This window comes from Carcharhinus amblyrhynchos, chromosome 30 (assembly GCF_965287045.1).
Source record: "Carcharhinus amblyrhynchos chromosome 30, sCarAmb.v2.hapA, whole genome shotgun sequence".
Taxonomy (NCBI): Eukaryota; Metazoa; Chordata; class Chondrichthyes; order Carcharhiniformes; family Carcharhinidae; genus Carcharhinus; species Carcharhinus amblyrhynchos.
Window position 1 is genome coordinate 9,785,378 of NC_137353.1, and position 16,004 is coordinate 9,801,381.

At 46.7% G+C, this 16,004-nt stretch overlaps 1 protein-coding gene across 3 annotated transcripts in view; it reads left to right on the forward strand.

Annotated features, from left to right (window-relative positions):
* agrn (agrin) overlaps positions 1 to 16,004 on the forward strand; it is a 546,905-nt gene that overhangs the window by 345,159 nt on the left and 185,742 nt on the right. For all 3 annotated transcript variants that reach the window (XM_080215414.1, XM_080215417.1, XM_080215418.1), the window contains one exon: positions 10,164 to 10,379. In XM_080215414.1, coding sequence (XP_080071540.1) covers positions 10,164 to 10,379 — 216 coding nt within the window. The remainder of the gene's footprint in view (positions 1 to 10,163; positions 10,380 to 16,004) is intronic.

The following is a 16,004-nucleotide window of genomic DNA, read 5'->3' on the forward strand; positions in this document are numbered from 1 at the left end:
CGGAGTGTAGTGACCAGGGGATTTTCACAGTAACTTCATTGCAGTGTTTAATGTAAGCCTACTTGTGACACTAATAAATAAACTCTTTAAAACTCCATTCAACGTGGAGCAGAGGGTGGTGTCTTGGCCAATGTTCTACCCTTGCTACCAACAGCACCCAGTCACACCTCATCCTAATTATCCCTCTTTCCTAGAGAAAAGATCCCCCTGTAGGTGCTGGTGCCCACTCGTACCTGTGCTCGCTGCTGGCGCTCGAGTCCAAAGCCCCAGTGCTGAGCGTTTCACTGGTGGTAACATTCTGATTCACCTCTATCTCTGAGTCACCAGCAGGTAAAGGCAGTAACAGTCACCACCCTTGTGTTAGAAAAGTGCAGGATCTGAGACGTTGAATGATAACAAAACTCTAATGTGACTCAGCTGTCCGGCACGGTAGACTTAACAACCTACGCAGCATCATTCAAGTGGTAAAATGACCCAGTGCTCCTCACAAATGCATTCTCCAATTAAATTTGACACCCAGCTATGTAAGGAACTATTAGAATCCCTACCAGTGCAGAATAAGGCCATTCAGCCCATCAAGTCTAACCAAGTCTCTGAAAGAGCATCTTACCCAATCCCCGTAAATCCGTGCATTTTGCCATGGCCACTCCACCTCACCTGCACTTCTTTGGGCACTGAAGGGAAAGTTAATCACCCCAACCAACACGTCTTGAGACACTGAAGAGAAATTTACCATGGCCAATCCCTCTGACCTACACATCCTGGGACATAAAGGGGCAATTCTGCCACAACCAATCAATTTAACTTGCACATCTTTCGGACTGTGGGAGGAAACTGGAGGAAACTCACGCAGACATGGGGAGAATGTGCAGAATCCACACAGACAGTCGCCCTGGGCCGAAATTGAACCTGGATCCCTGGCACTGTGAGACAGCAGTGCTAACCACTGTGCCGCCCTGTATCAGTGAAATATTGACCAATGCTTGTTGCTGAAGGTGCTGTCCCCCCTTTTCACAGTGGGCGTTTGTGTGTATTGCAAACAGTGATTGCCAGGCAGCAGAGTTGTGCAACCTCCCTGCCCCCTGTACCAAGCCTTGAACTTGTGCCTTTAAATCCACAGTCTGCCTTCGCACACGCAGTGTGCCAGTGTCAATGTAAATTGGTTCTCATGCGAGACATTCAATCTGGGTCACTGCAGTGAGAACAGAGGCAGAGTTACAGCTGTCACCAGAGCTTTGATTTGCATTGCATGACAAAGTGGGAAAGTGAGCCATTATTATCATTCCAGCAGCATGGTGGGGAAGGTCAGGGAGGTGTTGACTCTTGCGTTGGCCCCCACTTGTCTTGAGTGCATTGATTCCATTCCCTTTTTCAAGAAGGATAACCTGTAGTTTGCATTGAGTCACAATTTAATTGGGTCAGATATTTATTTATAAATCGGTGCTGACGAAATGCTCAGATCTGCTGAGCCCTTCCCAGCTGTGGAAGCTGGGGGGGAGAAACGTGAGTAAAACGTGATCGGGGCTGCTGATTGGCTGAAATTATTAATGGACGCCTGCGCCGACTGCGTGAGACTATGCATCATGGGCTGTGGGAGTAATGATGTGGAGATGTTGGACTGGGGTACACACAGTAAGAAGTCTCACAACACCAGGTTTGCCCCTTTGTCAGGTGAGTGGAGAGTTCTGGTCTCTGACAGAGCATATAACACACGTGTGCTTTATATGCTCTGTCACGTGTGCTGTCATATGCTCTGTCAGAGACCAGAACTCTCCACTCACCTGACAAAGGGGCAAACCCCGAAAGCTTGTGGGTTTACTATCAAATAAACCTGTTGGACTTCTTACTGTGGGAACAATGTAGAGTGTGGGACAGAGTTCCTCCTGGAGACTTTGATGCACCCAAATGCATCCTTTTACAACACAGCACTCTTTTTAACTTCATAGAATCCCTACAGTGCAGAAAGAGGCCATTCGGCCCATCAAGCCTGCGCCAACAACAATCCCACCCTATCCCCATAACCCCATCTATTTGCTCCACTCATCCTCCTGGGCAGCACAGTGGTTAGCTCTCAACGCCAGGGACTCAGCTTCGATTCCCAGCTTGGGACACTGTCTGTTTTGTACGTTGTCCCCGTGATTGCGTGGGTTTCCTCCGGGTATTCTGGTTTCCTCCTACAGTCCGAAAGACATGCTGGTTAGGTGCATTGGCCACGCTAAATTCTCTCTCAGTGTACCCGAACAGGCGCTGGAGTGTGGCGACTGTGAGATTTTCACAGTAACTTCATTGCAATGTTAATGTAAGCCTACTTGGGACACTAATAAGTAAACTTTGGTACTAAGGGGTAATCATATATCCCTTCGCCTGGGCTATTGCTAAATAAAGATGGAGAAGTGGAAACATTTGTGTGGGTTGAGAGCTCCAAAAGACTGGCACAAAACCGCTCAGCAGAGCTGCAGAGATGCAACTTTTAACCTGTACCCTGTCTGTGTGGAGTCTGCACGTTCTCCCTCTATCTAAGTAGGTTTCCCTCCAGGTGCTCCAGTTTCCTCCTACAGTCCAAAGATGCACTGGTTAGGTGGATTGATCATGCTAAATTGTCCCTCAGTGTCAGGGAGACGAGCAAAATAAATACATGGGGTTACAGGGTTAGGGCCCGGATGATTTGTTGTCAGTCCAGGCTTGATGGGCTGAATGGCCTCTTTCTGCACTGTAAGTTCTATGATTCTTTGACTTTAGCATGGCCAATCAACCTAACCCGCACATCTTTTGGAGTGTGGGAGGAAACCAGAGCACCCGGAGGAAAACCCAGAGGAATTTGCAAACTCCACACAAACAGTGACCCAAGCCGGGAATCGAACCCAGGTCACGGCACTGCGAGGTAGTAGTGCAAACCACTGTGCCAACCAGTCATGGGACCCTGTGGACCCCTCAGTGGAGAGCTGCTGTTTTCAAGCTTTCAAATGAACAGTTGGTTAAGATACTGCTGGCGACTACAGATGAGGTTGCGGCACTGGAAGATTCTGGGCTTGCCTTGTAGCCTGTGCCTCTGGGGAGTAGGAACGTCGCACGTGGCTTCTGATTTTATTGGCTATTCACTGACCGTATTGGAGGGTGCGCGCTGAGGGCGTGCTGGATGAGAACAAGGGATGGGTTGAGCCGTCATGTCGCTAATGATCTAATAACTCACTGGCACTCAGCGGCAGCGCGGACTGGAGAGTCGCTGTACCAGGGCAATCGAGAAGCGAAATTAGAAAAAGCAAACATTTTTTTTCAGAAGGAGAATGCTTCGTATTGAAGTGTGATCACATTTTCACTGGGCTCTCAAGCGTTGCAAGGTACTTAGAATTTAATGTGTGTGAACAGGGTAAGAACATTTGACCATTAAACATCCCACTTCTGGCAGACCAACTTAATCGTTAAAGAAATAACTGCAGGTAGAAAAGACAATGATGGAATTTATTCCTGATGCTGGAGGTTAATGGAGTGAGAATTCACAGATACCAATTATAATCCATCTTAGTCGATCCTGATCCATTGACCTTGGAACTTCATTTTCACTGCAACTTCCCTGCAAGGGGAAGAAGTATCATTTCAACCTCCAAAGCTACGACTTCCCTGCCTCTAGAGCACGTCCTTATTGAACACGTGGGTTTTCTAAAGTTCATTTGTCGGACATTGTCATTGCGGGCACGGTGGCACAGTGGTTAGCGCTGCTGCCTCACAGCGCCAAGGGCTTGGGTTCGATTCCCGGCTTGGAGTCACTGTCTGTGTGGAGTTTGCACATTCTCCCCGTGTCTGATTGGGTTTCCTTCAGGTGCTCCGGTTTCCTCCCACAGATGAAAAATGTGCACATTAGATTGATTGGCCATGCTATATTACTCCTTAGTGTTAGAAGGGCTGCCAGGGGGATCAGTAGGATAAATATGTGGGGATTACAGGGATAGGGCAACAGTGGAATTGTTGGTGCAGACTCAATGGGCCAAATGGCCTCCTTCTGTGCTATGGGGATTCCATGATTGGCTGGCCAGCATTTATTGCCTATCCCTAGTTGCCCTTCTTCAGTGGGCAGTTGAGAGTCAGCCAACTCTGCAGTCACATGTAGGCCAGACCAGGTGGGGACGGTAGGGAAGTGGTGGCATAGTGGTATTGTCATTGTACTAGTAATCCAGCAATACTGCGTTGGGGACCCAGGTTCGAATCCAACCATGGCAGCTGGGTGAACTTGAATTCAATGAAAAAGTCTAACGTTGTTAAAAAAAAAGCACATGGTTCATTAAAGCTCTTTAGTGGAGGAAACTTGTCATTCTGGCCTAGGTGGGTTGGCTATACTTGCCCCTTACTGTCCAATGATGTGTTGGTTCGGGGGATTAACAGAGTAAATACGTGGAGTACAGGGATAGGGCCTGGATAAGATGCTGTGTTGGAGAGCCGGTGCAGACTAGATGGGTCGATCGGCCTCTTTGGCACAGTAGGGATTCCATTACTTGTATGTGGTCCCATGCACTTTCTAATCAGGTGTTATAACCCAGGCCAGAAGTCCTAGAATGTTTTATGAGGTCAGCCTGGACCATAGGTTTTACATTTTGAATTTGGCACGGGTAAGCCTAAGGTGTTTTACTCCAGGTATGATTCAAATGATCCACTAGGGAGCTTTCATCAAACAAAGTTTATTTAAGAACACAGTTGAACTATAATAAGAAAAATCAGCAATAACTTATACCAAACACAAAAGCACAATTGTGACATTATGTAAACCATAGCAGTTAAGTATACTGTTCCAAGCTAAACAACCCCCATAAATATACTGTAGGTGCTAGATTTAGCGCAGAAAACAAGTAGGCTCATGTGATGCTGGATTTTTCAGCTTTCCAATGCCTGCTGTGAAGCAGTGCTTTGAATGGAGAATTGAAATACTGAGGCTTTCCAGCTCTGGAACTTCCAGCACACCGCGAGAGACAGAGGCACCACTTGCTTCTAGCTAACCAGTCACCGACAGCAGAATTTCCAATACCAGGGAGAGAGACAAAAACAACTGTTTTCAGCCTGCAGTCCCAACAGCTTCTGCCAAAATGAAAGTATAACTTTAGGCATTCTCCCCGTGAAAAACAACTTTCCCACGGCACCACCTGACCTGTCAGTCATTCTACACGCAATTCAAAAAGGACCATAAAACTCTAGGGCACTGTTTTAGGCCAAATTAAAAATCAACAAGCTGCCCATTATATTGCTTCAGCAACAATAAAAGATACCGGTACAGGCATTACCGCAACAATAATAAAAATGCTAGGCCTGCTTCAGAAAACCGCAGAGAAACATGATTAAAATACATTTTTTAAAAGTTCACACAGGTTACAATATTGTGTAAACGTTGAGTGGAAATCAAAGTGCAAATCAGAATTTTAAGGATTATAAAATCATCGATTCCCCGAAGAGCAGAAGGAGGCCATTCGACCCATCGAGCCTACACCGACAACAATCCTATCCAGGCCCCATCCCTGTAAACCCATGTATTTACATTGCTAATCCCTCTGATACCAAGGGGCAATTTAACATGACCATTCCACCTAACATGCATGTCTTTGGACTGTGAGAGGAATCCGGAGTGCTCGGAGGAAACCCACGCAGACACGGGGAGAATGTGCAGACTCTGCACATACAGTGACCCAAGCTGGGAATCAAACCCTGGTCCCTGGCGCTGTGAGGCAGCAGCGCTAACCACTGTGCCACCCGTGGAAACATCATTAAAAGGCTCGCCTGGGATTTGAAACAGGGACCTTTCGCCCGTTTTTGCTGGAAGTACCCAAGGCAAGAACCACACTTGTGGACCAATGAGCCAGAAATTGTATATACTTGTATATATTTAACTGGTAAGAATGGAGATAGATAGAAACAGGAATAGACCACTTAGCCCCCTCAAGCCTGCTTCATCTTCTAGTACACTGTTGCTGGAATTTTACTGGCATGCCTGCCCCAGAATCGGGGCGTGTGAGGCTCGCAGAGTGGCATTTTCTTTGATTTGATTTCATTTCATTTATTATTATCACATGTATTAGTATACAATGAAAAGTATTGTTTCTTGCGTGCTATACAGACAGAGCATACCATTCATAGAGAAGGAAACAAGACTGTGCAGTAATGTTACAGTCATAGCAAGGGTGTAGAGAAAGACCAACTTAATACAAGGTAAGTCCATTCAAAAGTCTGACAGCAGTAGGGAAAAAGCTGTTCTTGAGTTGGTTGGTACGTGACTTCAGACTTTTGTATCATTTTCCTGATGGAAGAAGGTGAAAAAGAGAATGTCCAGAGTGCGTGGCATCCTTAATTATGCTTTTTCGAGGCAACAGGAAGAGTCAGTGGATGAGAGGCTGGTTTGTGTGATGGACTGCCCTATGTTCACGACCTTTTGTAGTTTCTTGGACAGAGCAAGAGCCATACCAAACTGTGATACAACCAGGAAGAATGCTTTTTATGGTGCATCTGCTGGTGAGAGTCAGACCTGACATGCCAACTTTCCTTAGTCTTTTGAGAAAGTAGAGACGTGTTGGCTTTCTTAACTATAGTGTCGACACAGGGGCCATTGGCCTTGGATGGGATCTTACGAGCCTCAGGTGGGCAAGGTGGTAAAATTCCAGCCCATAGCTCCATCTACCTGTCTTGGCTCCACAATTTTTGAACGAATGGAAGAGGTGTTCTCACTGTGTGATCCAGGAGCCCTGTGGATCATCTTTGTTAGACATACGACTATTTATTTCCAATAATTTTCTGCAGCTACATGTATTGGAATTTCAACGCTGTCACAGTTGGAAAGTAGTGCATAAATTGCCCAATAAGACATCACGTAATGAAACCGTGTACCAGCAGACAGGCAAATGAAAGGTTTGATTAATTGACTCTAAAGATGGACCTAACCCAGGGATAATGAGAAATATTGAACTGCAATGGAAATGCGATGGCCTGCCTTAGTTAATATTGGCATCGTAAAGAAGACTCCTTGTATGCTGTCCCAAGCAGAGCAGAGGAGAAAAAATAAATTAGAAAAATTGAGGAAAAAGAGAAAGGGAGAAAATATATGTTAATATGTCAGGATGCATCCAAATTAGAGAGTTCTAGATAGACAAGGGCCTTATGGAGCTTATTACAATTTTCACTTGGTATAACATAAAGATTGTTTGTAAAATAATAGTTCAATCGTTGTATCTCTGTGGCAAGAGTCACCAGGCAGGATGTTCCTTACACGCTTGTGAAGCCTCAGATCCTCAGAAGCCTGCCCTGTGAGGTGGATGGCTTGTGTGTGTGTGGTGGGGGGGGGAGAGTGTAACTCGTTGCGATTTTCTCCAAAATGACTCTCCAGCGGAGGAGTCCATCCTATTAAAAATGGTGGGTGGACCCTGGAGGCAGCAGCAAGATACGATGGCAGATAAGTCATAGAGGCTGGAGTTTTACCTGCACACCCGTCCCGATTTCAGGACAGGCAAGGCTCGCAGAACAGCATTGCCTTTTGGCCTCGGGTAGGATCTTACAAGCCACGGGCGGGCAAGGCGGTAAAATTCAGGCAACAGTCATACAGCGCAGAAGGAGGCTATTCAGCCCATCGAGTCTGTACTGACCCTTCAACATAGCAACTTCCTCAGGCCCTATACCTGTAATCCCAGGGTATTAACCTCACTAATCCCCCTAACCTACACATCACGGGACACTAAGAAGGCGATTTAGCATGGCCAATCCACCGAACCCACACGTCTTTGGAGTGAGGAAGGAAACCAGAGCACCCGGAGGAAACTCACACAGACGTAGGGGCGACTTGCAAACTCCACACGGTCACTCAAGGCCAGAATTGAACCCCGGTCCCTGGCGCTGTGAGGCAGCAGTGCTAACTGTGCCACCGTGCTGCCCATTGAAGTGGAGGTGTTCTCTCTCTAACTTTTTCAAATATTAATTTAACAGTGGCCTTTGCAGACAGGACCCTGTTGTGACCAGGGAACTTTCTGGATTGGGGCCTTGCATCTGGCAGGGATGGAAGCCCCAAGCCTCAGCGAGGGCTGAAAGTTTAGCCCGTTACCTCAGACATTCATTCACCAGTTTTCCCTCTTTCATTTTCCATCCTAAAGAGTGGCTTGTTTATATTCCATTTCCTAGTTTATTCTGATAAAGGCCTCTTTACCCAGATGTTAACCTCTCCTTCCTCTTGTCAGACAGACCTGTCAGGCAGGCCAAGTTGTTATGCTCAGACAGACTTGTATGCTGCAATTCTGCCCCCCTGCCCACCACTGGAATCGGAGTGGCTGAGGGCGGACAATGAGAAGGTCCATTGACCTCAGGCAGGATATTCCAGTCTCGGGTTGAGCAAAGTTGTAAAATCATAGAATCATCGAATCTACAGTGCAGAAGGAGGCCATTCGGCCCATCGAGTCTGCACCAACCACACTCCTACCTAGGCCCCATTCCCGTAATCCCATGTACTTACTCTGCTAGTCCCCCTGACACTGGAGTTAATTTAGCACTGCCAATCCACCTAACCCGCATATCTTTGGAGCGTGGGAGGAAACTGGAGCACGCGGAGGAAACTCATACAGACACAGGGAGAATGTGCAAACTCCACACAGACAGTGACCAAAAAGTGGAATCGGACCTGGGTCCCTGGCGCTGTGAGACAGCAGCACTAACCATCTGTGCCACCGTACCGTGCCACCTGTAAAGTTTCTAATCACACACACACACACACACACACACACACACACACACACACACACACACACACACACACACACACACACGTCTTTATTCCTGGAAGTTTAGCAGCCCATATTGGAAGTTAAATGGGAGAGTGTACCGCTGGGAGTCTTGAACCAGAAAAGTAATCAAAAAACACTTAAAGCAAGCTGAACTGTTTGAGTTATCTCTCTCTTTAAAAGAGTATTGAAAAGTGGGAAAGTTACATTAAGCATGTATACAACTTGGGTTAGAGCACACACAGGGAGTACTCTGTCTCTGTCTGGGCTCTGCAGGCTGGATTGGATGTAGCCCAGCGTGGAGGGAAATATGGTGGAGGAGCACACTCACTCACAAGAGAAACCCCCAAAACATTTCCACTGATTAACATGGAGGGCGGGAAGGGCTGAGACCAGCCTGTTGGCTGCCGGCAGTTCATTAATGAGGCAGCAGACAAAGATATACAAGACAGGGTTCGATGAAGTTAAGTGTTAGCAAGTTTGTGGAACAGTTGGATCAAATGGTCTTGCATCTGTACTGTAAATATATTGTGTCTCTTATCTACGGAAAAATAATGACGACTCTGTAAACTCCGGGCGCAACCTTACCAACTGTTCACGCCACACTCCCGCATGAATTCGAGAACTTGACGCCCAGCCAAATCTCCATTTGCAGACAGCGGGATGGGAAAATCCTGCCAGCGTGAATGACTGTAACCTTCTGGTCAAAACCTTCGATCGTTGCTCCGAGTGTTTCCCTGATGATAACATTGCTGCTACAACCTCAGCTATTTCTGTGCCCATTCACCGTTTGTGGTGGCACCGCAGTTAGCACTGCTGCCTCGCAGCGCCAGGCACCAGGGTTCGAGTCCCAGCTTGGGTCACTGTCTGCGCGGAGTCTGCACATACTCCCCTTGTCTATGTCCATTTCCTCCAGGAGCTCTGGTTTCCCCCAACACTCTGAAAGATGAGGGGGTTAGGATGCTTTAGCCATGCATAAATTCTCCCTCAGTGTACCCAAACAGGCACCAGAGTGTGAACGACCAGGGGATGTTCAGAGTAACTTCATTGCGATGTTAATCATGGAATCCCTATAGTGCAGAAAGAGACTATTTGGCCCATTGAGTCTGCACCGACCACAGTCCCACCCAGGCCCTATCCCCTTAACCCCACATATTTACCCTGCCAGTCCCCCTGACACAGAGAGGCAATTTACCATGGCCAATCAATTTAACCCGCATATCTTTGGACTTTTGATCTTTTTACCTGTGACACTAATAAATAAACTTTAAAACTTGAAAAACAAGCATTGTTCTCATGGATATTTGCTGGCCAGCCAGTGAGTATCGCTCATTGTGTTCTAAGGTGATGTCTGGTCGAATATATGGAGTAGGGTGTGTGGTTGTTGAAAAGATGGGAACTCTAACTCCATTCTCCCCTCCTCTCCCGCAGTGTGTCGAGGTGTCCTCTGTGGATTTGGAGCCGTCTGCGAGAGAGACCCCAACGAGCCAGCCAACGGGATATGTGTCTGCAAGAAAAGTGTCTGCCCGACCGTCATTGCCCCAGTCTGTGGGTCAGATTACTCCACGTACAGTAACGAGTGTGAGCTGGATATGGCCCAGTGCACCCAGCAGCGGAGGATCAAGGTCGTTAGCAAAGGAGTTTGCGGTGAGTCTTGGGGTTTATTCAGGGAGAAACAGTCAATGCTTCAGCACCCAGCAATAAACAAAGAAAGGATTTATCTGCTGCCATGTCAGCCCTTGGCAGCCAATGAATTCCTGCTGAAGTGTAATCGTCGTCAGTACTGAGCCAGCTACTTGTAAAATCGGCACTCCACAAATAGCTGATGGGCGGGGGGATGAGTTAATGTGTGATTTTTGGAACCCTTTTAGTTAGATGGAGAGATGGTGATAGGGCACTTTTTGAACAATATTCCTTCTGTTTTTCTCCGCACGCAGGTGAGGTTTCAGCTTAACTATCCATCCAAAAGTCAGATGCTTAGAATCCCGACAGTGCAGAAGGAGGCCACTCGGCCCATCGAGTATGTACCGTCCACAATCCCACCCAGGCCCTATTCTCATAACCCTCATTTAATTCCCCTGACACTAAGGGGCAATTTCACATGGCCAATCAACTTAACCCCCCTCCCGTATCTTTGGACTGTGGGAGGAAACCGGAGCACCCGGAGGAAACCCGTGCAGACACAGGGAGAATGTCTACACAGAGAGCGACCCAAGCTGGGAATCGAACCTGAGTCCCTGGCGTTGTGAAGCAGCAGTGCTAAACACTGTGCTGCCCGATCATTTGTAAACTATCGTTTGGTTAGCGAAGTTCTCCTTATCGTTACTACTGAACGGCCTTGTTCTAATGGCCCCTTTGTTCCTGACTATGCCACCTGAGGAAATAGTCTCTCCCTCCCCAACTCATTGCCTTGTGACGCTGCGTCCCTGTCTCTGAGCCAAAAGTTCTGGGTTTGAGTTCCACTCCAGAACTTGATGACCAAGAAAGATACGTTCATAACGCAGTCATAGAGTCATAGAGGTTTACAGCATGGAAGCAGGCCCTTCGGCCCAACTTGTCCATGCTGCCCTTCTTTTTTAAAGCCCCTAAGCTAATCCCAATTGCCCGCATTTGGCCCATACCCCTCTATACCCATTGTTACCATGTAATTATCTAAATGCTTCTTAAAAGACAGAATTGAACACGCTTCTACTACTACTACCTCTGGCAGCTTGTTCCAGATACTCACCACCCTCTGTGTGAAACAATTGCCTCTCTTGCCCCTCAGTCCAACAGGTTGAGTAGAACCTTCCAAACACGCCAATGGCTGAGGGTAAGAGCAGGAGAGATTCCTGGGCAGCCATGTGGTGGGGAAAATGTTGGAGCCTCGACCATCACCTCGACATCATAAAAGTGTATGATGTTGCCACAGCAACTTGGACTTCCACGTGCCTCACCAGTCATCTCATTAACTCACTTAATCGGTTTAAACATCTCAGCTAGGCCAGTTGCCACCGGGCTGACTCATAATGAATGATGTGGAGATGGCCAGATGGGGACAAGATGTCGGGGGACAGGTGGCAGTAGTGGAGGCATACCACTCTCCTGAAGAATTGTGCCTTACCTTGCAGTTGGCGGGGTGTGGGGCAGAACTAGAGAAAGAAATTGTTTATGGCTGATTGTTAGTATAAATATTTAACAGAACACAGAATCTGCTTGTGTTAACCAAGCATGGCGTGAGATTCCAACACTCCCAACCCTGTGATTGACATGGTCTGACAGCCCATCAAGAATCCAACAGAAAAAGACTGTTAACACGGCCCCTCTCCAATAGCCTCACAGTGCAAAAATGCATGGATCTGTACTGAGGCTCCAGCGTGAGTGTGTTTTGTTGTCTATCATGCAATCCATACACAGCCCCTCTCAGTTTGCCAAAGCCTTGGCCACATCCAATCCAGTTCAGCCTGATAAGGGAATGTGCTGATTTGTCATTCCACGCGCATAGCTTTGCCCCTGCTGTTCTTTGCTGTTATCTTGTTCCTTCCACCCAACCTGTCCTGATATCGAATACTTGCTGCTTGACAGATATTTTTTAACGATTTCAAAAATAACCTGTTCAAACGGTCCACGAGCCAGTTTTATTTTGCCTCCACAGATTTTCTTTCTTAGTGTTTTTACCTGTATCGTGGCTCGAAAGCACAGTAGTAAATATTAACCGGCAAATGCACAGCGCACATATTGTGAATTTGCTCTCGTGTGTTAGAATAACCGCCTTTACAAATCGGAGTATCGAGTACAAAAGTTGGAGTGTTATGGTAAGGTCGTATAAGGCATTGGTGAGGCCGAATTTAGAGTATTGTGTACAGTTTTGATCACCTAGTTACGGGAAGGATGTAAATAAGGTTGAAAGAGCGCAGAGAAGGTTCACAAGGATGTTGCCGGGACTTGAGAAGCTGAGTTACAGAGAGAGATTGAATAGGTTAGGACTTGATTCCCTGGAGCGTAGAAGAATGAGGGGAGATTTGATAGAGGTGTATAAAATTATGATGGGTAGAGATAGAGTGAATGCAAGCAGGTCTTTTCCACAGAGGCTAGGGGAGAAAAAAACCAGAGGGCATGGGTTAAGGGTGAAAGGAGAAAAATTTAAAGGGAATATTAGGGGGGGGATTCTTCACACAGAGAGTGGTGGGCATGTGGAATGAGCTGCCGGATAAAGTGGTAAATGCGGGGTCACTTTTAACATTTAAGAAAAACTTGGATGGGTTCATGATGAGAGGGGTGTGGAGGGATATGGTCCAAGTGCAGGTCAGTGGGACTAGGCAAAAAATGGTTTGGCACAGACAAGAAGGACCAAAAGGCCTGTTTCTGAGCTGTTTCTATGGTTCTAACAGCTAACCAAATATTGTACATGTCCTTACACAATCACCTGCTAATATTGTCAAGACAAGGAGAAGGTTGTTGGGACGTCCTAGCCAGGATTCCTGCTCCATTGATCACCACTGAAAATATATTACTCGCTGGCCGTTGATTCACTTGCAGGACCTTTCTCCGCGATGTTGCGTTTCCCCCACTTAACAACAGTAAGTGCACTTCTGAAGTATCCCATTGGCTGTGACATGTGTTGGGACTCTGTGAAGATGCGGGAAGAGCGACAGAGAATTGCGAGATAGCCCTTTTCCTTTCTCGTCTTGTAAATTTGTGAGGAGTTGTTCCTCAAGGATCAGTAAGGGAATTAAGGGTCAAAGTGGAGTTGAGGATTATCGTATCAGATTAATCATGGCAGAGCAGACTCGATGGGCCGAATGGCCTACTTCTATTCCTACATCTTGTGGTCTTCGGCCACTTACGTCTATCCCACCAATCAGTCAGATCATAACAGATCCACATTATACAATTCCATCGACCCACCTTGCTTCTGCGGTTCTTAACACCCGCACATGGAGAAGAAATCCACCTCAGCTCTGAAATTTTCAGTTGACGCCCAGCTTCAATAGATTTTAGTGGAGAGAGTTCCAGATTTCCACTCCCCTTTGTACTTTAAATCTCCCCAAACTGGCCAAGCACTCATTATAGGCTGTGCCCCCTGCTCGAGACCCCAGCAACAGATGATAACGTTTCTTCCCATTGAACCTTTTCAAAACATCTTAAACATTCCCGTTAGATTATCCCTGAAGCTTCTGTATTGAAGAGAATACAAGGCTCGTTTATGTAACCAACCCTCACAATTTGCCCCAGTATCACTGTGATGAGTCAGTGCTACTCTCCTTCCAAGACCATTGATTTCCTCTTGAGGTGTTTCAAGAACTGGACACAGTACTGGAGAACACAAGAGAAATGAGGAGCTCTATCCTGTCATGGTTGGGAAGGTACGGCACTTCTGGGTGTCAGTTCCCTGCCCAAATACAGGTCCGACCCACAGCACCACAACCTTCAACGTGGTTAGGACAAGGTCCCAATCCACCCCAGCCGGAATGGGGATCGAACCCCAGACTGTTGACATCAATCTGATCCATACTGGCCACCTGAGCCAGCCGCTCCCAAGATATAGACTACCGAGATGGCTTCGTAAAACAGAAGTGAGGAGGAATTTCTTCAGCCAGAGAATTGAGAATCTGTGAAACTCTTTGCTGTAGAAGGCTATGGAGGCCAGGTCATTGAGTGTCTTTAAGGCAGAGATAGATAGGTTCTTGATTAATAGAAATCATGCAAATCCTACAGTAGAGAAAGAAGCCATTCAGCCCATCGAGTCTGCACCAATGACAATCCCACCCAGGTCCCATCCCCACATCCCTACATATAACCCCTCTAACCTACACATCTCAGAACACTAAGGACAATTTTAGCATGGCCAATCAACCTAACCTGCACATCTTTGGACTGTGGGAGGAAACTGGAGCACCTGGAGGAAACCCACACAGACACGAGAAGAATGTGTAACTTTCACACAGACAATCCATTCGGTAATAGAAAAGACAGGAGAATGGGGATGAGAAAAATATCAGCCATGGTTAAATGGCAGAGCAGATTTGATGGGCCGAGTGGCCTAATTCTGCTCCTATATCTTATGGAGCGTGCATGCACTTTGAGCTGCGTGTTGTAGTCCGGAGCCCTGAAAAGTGATGGTAGAATCTCTAAATTTTTTTTTAATTAATTCGTGAGACATGGGCATCAGTGGCTGGGCCAGCATTTATTGCCCATCCCCAGTAGTCCCTGGAGGGCAGTTGAGAGTCAACCACATTGCAGTGGCTCTGGAGTCACATGTAGGCCAGACCAGGTAAGGATGGAAGATTTCCCTCACGAAGGGGCATTAGTGTACCAGGTGGGTTTTTCCGACAGTCGACAATGGCTCCATGGGTCATCAGTAGATTCTTAATTCCAGATATTTGTTATTGAATTAAAATTCCACCATTTACCACATTGGGTTTCACACCCGGGTCCCCAGAACATTAGCTGAGTTTCTGGATTAACGGTGTAGCGATAATACCACTAGACCATAGCCTCCCTCTCTCTCCATTAGTGGACAGCACAGTGGCACAGTAGTTAACACTGCTGCCTCACAGCACCAGGGACCCAGCTTGGGTCACTGTGTGGAGTCTGCATGTCCTCCCCATGTTAGCGTGGGTTTCCTCTGGGTGCTCCAGTTTCCTCCCAATCTGAAAAATGTGCTGGTTAGGTGCAGTGGCCGTGCTATATTCTCCCTCAGTGTACCTGGACAGGTGCCGGAGTGTGGTGACTGGGGATTTTCACAGTAACTTTGTTGTAGTGTAAATGTAAACCTACTTGTGACACTAATAAATAAACCAATTTATTGCCTGCCATTGGTGCATGGTGGGCAATTCTCAGAGGCAGAGATACTACTTGCTACACCACAAGACCTCCCAGTAAGTACCACACCTTCATGATACTGAAATCTCCCGTTCTCTATGCCGCTCCCAGTTCACCTTCCTCAGAATCTTCCTAATCCATTCGGTAATACATGTTGCCTTTCTATTTCCTGAACTAAAACAGTTCCTTAACACTGACACATCATTAGCACTTATTGTAACAGGCTTTGTTGTCTAGTTAGAGCTTTTTATTTTGTAACTACTTTAAGAAGGATAATGATTACAACTGTGAAGCGACCTCTAGTTAGCTTTGCTCAAACACTTGCTATTGCTTCATTAAGTTTGCATCACTGCACAATTATTTTAATTTGCTACCCATGGTGTTATGAAAATTGCAGCCAATTTTTTTTTAACGGGAAGATGCAGCAATCTGAATTTCCTTCCTGAAGTAGCTAACTTTGTTATTAAC